General features: G+C 38.9%; 1 protein-coding gene across 1 annotated transcript; it reads left to right on the forward strand.

Annotated features, from left to right (window-relative positions):
• Positions 1-380: 380 nt before the first annotated feature.
• LOC148192390 (uncharacterized) lies at positions 381-3,700 on the forward strand. Its single transcript, XM_088099567.1, has 3 exons — positions 381-735; positions 2,998-3,345; positions 3,666-3,700. Exons 1-3 carry the CDS (start codon positions 456-458, stop codon positions 3,698-3,700), a joined length of 663 nt encoding a protein of 220 aa, XP_087955693.1. The 5' UTR covers positions 381-455.

A 3,700-nucleotide genomic window follows, 5' to 3' on the forward strand; every position in this document is an offset into this window, starting at 1 on the left:
AACTACTGAATTACAATTTAATTAATTCTAAAATGTTTGTGTGGAGAGTCTTGAATTTATTTGGCATTCTTCCTGATGTCCCAAAATGTATTTCCAAAATTTTCCTGCACTTCAAAAATGCACTTAATCAGTTCAGAAAACCCAAATTAGCACAATTACAAATTTCCGACCAAATTAAGCAAACTTCGGAAAACGGGGAAATAACAAACAATTAAACACAATTCCCTGGTTTATTTAAGTGCAATAAGCTAAATATAATTCAAGAAATAACGACTCATCAAGAAGCATCTTCTCTAAAACAAGGTGATCTTAGTGTCACCGATTATTTTACTCAGCTTAGGGTTATTTGGGATAAACTAGAAAATTTTCAGCCAGATCCGGTTTGCATTTGTGGTGCACAATGTACTTGTAAATTGTCTTCAACCCTTGCTCAACGAAAATTAGAAGATCAAGCTATGCAATTTCTTCGTGGTCTAAATGATCAGTATGCTAATGTTCGTTCTCATGTTTTGTTGATGGATCCTCTACCTCCGATCAACAAAATCTTCTCGTATGTAGCCCAGCAAGAAAGACAATATTATATTCCTGACATTTTTAATACAGAGACAAAACAAAATTCTATAAATGTTGTTAATGCTCCTACCACCACCGCTTCTGCTTGTGCATTTTGTGGACGTTCTGGTCACACTGAAAGTACCTGTTACCGCAAACACGGCTTCCCAAATCATTCTGCTTGTAAGAGTGCCCCTGATGAGTCAATATTTTCTCAATTTCACTTAGCTTATTGTACCGAATTTAATCAGGGAATTGTGCTTAAATGTCCAGTATTTTCCCATTTTTCTTAATTGTGCTTAATTTGATCAGAAATTCTTATTTTAATTAATTTGAATTATCTGAGACTAATTATTTGCATTATTAATTGTAGGGAAATTATTGGAAAATATTTGGGACAATTGGAGGTCAAAAGATAATACCAAATCAATTTTATTTTAAGCTAAAAAGAGAAAGGAGGTATGGATTTATTTTTGGGGGTGCACACAGAAAAAGTGCGAGCTGCCACATTGGAGAATTTTTCTTTGGAAAATTAAGTGTGTGAGTCCGTGAAGCTGGAAGGAATGAGGGGGCCACCACTCACATTATTTTACATTGGCTTAGTAAAGCTCACGGCCAGGAGGAGTTCCAAAATGAAATGTTAGAGTTTTATTGAATTAGCATTGTTAAGAGAAGAAGTATTGTGGTGGCAAAAGAAGAGGTGTCCAGCAACACTTGGGCTTCATGCGGAGAAAAAAAAAAAGAGGTGTGCTAATCCACAAGAAAGCAGCCACATGGGGTGACATCCAGCAAGCGGTCCAGCTGCCACTTGGCCGTCCAGCACTGCACCACATTAAGACGCATCCACATCCTTAAGTAGCTGCCACGTTCTTGAAAGAAGAGAGGGCCCATGAGAAGAATTTCTGACAGCACACTCCATGAAGAAGTCCAGCTGCCACACTAAGCCACGGACATCAAAAGGACTTTGGAAATTAAGAATTTCACGCTTCCAGCAACATCATTTTCCAGCAGCTGGTCCAAAGAAGTGAAGCAAGTTCACGGTCCAGCAGAGAGAAATCCAGGGGTGCATCCAGTGAATCCAGCAAGCAGCCTGCACCAGCAGCTTCAGCAAGGGTCCAGCAGGCGTGTGTCCAGAGGGGGGTGTTCTTCATTTTTCCAGCTGAAGCAAGGAAGCAGGCGGCCCACATCTCATTTCTTTTCCAGCACACTGCATCCACACGGCCTTCACACATCCAGCTTTCAAATGGAAAAGAATTCCACACGTTCACGGTGCATTCAGCAACTTGGAGAGATTCGGCCCACTTGGAAGCACAACCCGGCAGCATGTCAACGCACACGGTCCAACAGCTTGGAGGAGGGTTTTTTTAAAAAACCCCTGACGTTGGATGAAGAGAGGGGTCTCGGCCTGGAGTTGTAGCCGCCAACCTCAGTTTTCTTTGAGCATTTTTTTTAATTTGTAGAAATGGCTAGTATGCTGTTACGGGATTTTGGATGAAATTTTAGAAGCACTTTTACTTGTTCCATAGGCTAGATGCACAAAACTATTTACTTGGAGATTCACGTTTTCTTTCTTTAATATCCACAAGCAATGCATTTTCTTTATTTTAGATAAAGCACAATGATTAATTATTGAGGGTAATGGTGTTACGTTCTGGAAAGGGAGCACGCGATGCTTTTAATTGGGAAATATTCATTTTGGTTTGAAAGATAGGTAGGCGTTGATGCATTGGACAGTGCACATGTCACGGCCTGGAGGTGTGCACGGGATGCAGTTTGCAATGTGTGTGTTGGAGCAGCTGTTACGCCCAGATTAGGAGATTTGATTTTTTTTTATTTTATTTGGAATATGAATTTGGTTGCAGCGTCCAACTTAGGAGAAGTGTTGTGCGTAATGAAATTTTATTTTATTTCTTGGAGAATGAAGCACTTGGTATCACGTTTGGTGCAGCACGCTCAAGGGATTAAAGTTTCTTTTATTTAATTCAAGCTACACAGTATTGGATGAGCAGAGTAATGCCAAGTGGTTTTAGTTTTCCTAGTACTTCAAGTATTTAATGTTAAATGTTCTTTAAGCATTCATTTCAATTGCCTGTCATTTTCATGTTTGCATTTAATTGTGTAGATCAATGTTGCACTTTTAATTCGATTTAAGCACTTTTCATGTTAATGTCCTTTATTTTTCGTGGTTGTAATATTTTAGTTACAATGTTAGCTTAAGTGACCTGTCATTTTAATTTTGTGTTTATATCTGTGTTTACATCCGTGTTTATGTTCGCGTTTTAATTTGGTTTACTCGCATTCACAAAAAAAAAAAAAAAATCTTTCACAAACCCCCCCACTACGTGTTTGATCTGAGACTGAACCAAAAATTGGTCCTTGAGAGACGACCTAGGAGTCACTTCCTAGTCTATACTGCATTCTTTTATGCACAACTTTTGTTGGGAGGTGCGACCCTCTCATCAGCCCCCACTCGTGGAAAAATTTGCTCATATTGTGGAAAGACCGGTCACACCATTGAAGTTTGCTATAAGAAGCATGGATATCCTCCTGGTCACCGCTTCTTTAATGCCAAATTCTCTTCTGCTAACAGTGTTTCACTTACTAAAGCACCATTTGCTGAAAAGGAACAACATACTATTTCAGAGAATTCAGAAATTCGGTTTACTCCTCAACAATATCAAGCTTTATTGGCCTTGATTCAGCAACCATCTCACACTGCTTCAGCATCCAGTTCTGCGCATGTTAATCACATTGGTTCAATTTCTTCTTCTACACACACATCACATCCTTCAGGTAGTATCTCATCCATAATTTGCACAACACACACACTCCACACAGCTCCATGGATCCTTGACTCAGGAGCCACAGACCATGTTTCTAATTCCTTACAATTTGTCACTTCATATCATGCCATTACTCCTATTACTATTAACCTTCCTAATAGTCATAGTGTTATAGCAACTCATGCTGGCACAGTTCACCTCACTTCCACTTTTGCTCTTGTTGATGTTTTATATGTTCCTTCATTCACATTCAATTTGATTTCTCTGTCAAAATTGGTCTTGAATACATCTTATCAGATTCTTTTCACAACTAACTCTTGTCTCATACAGGATATAAAAACCAAGATGAAGATTGGTTCAGTTGA

This window comes from Vigna umbellata, chromosome 9, assembly GCF_029865625.1.
Source record: "Vigna umbellata cultivar VRB3 chromosome 9, Vumbellata_1.0, whole genome shotgun sequence".
NCBI lineage: Eukaryota > Viridiplantae > Streptophyta > Magnoliopsida > Fabales > Fabaceae > Vigna > Vigna umbellata.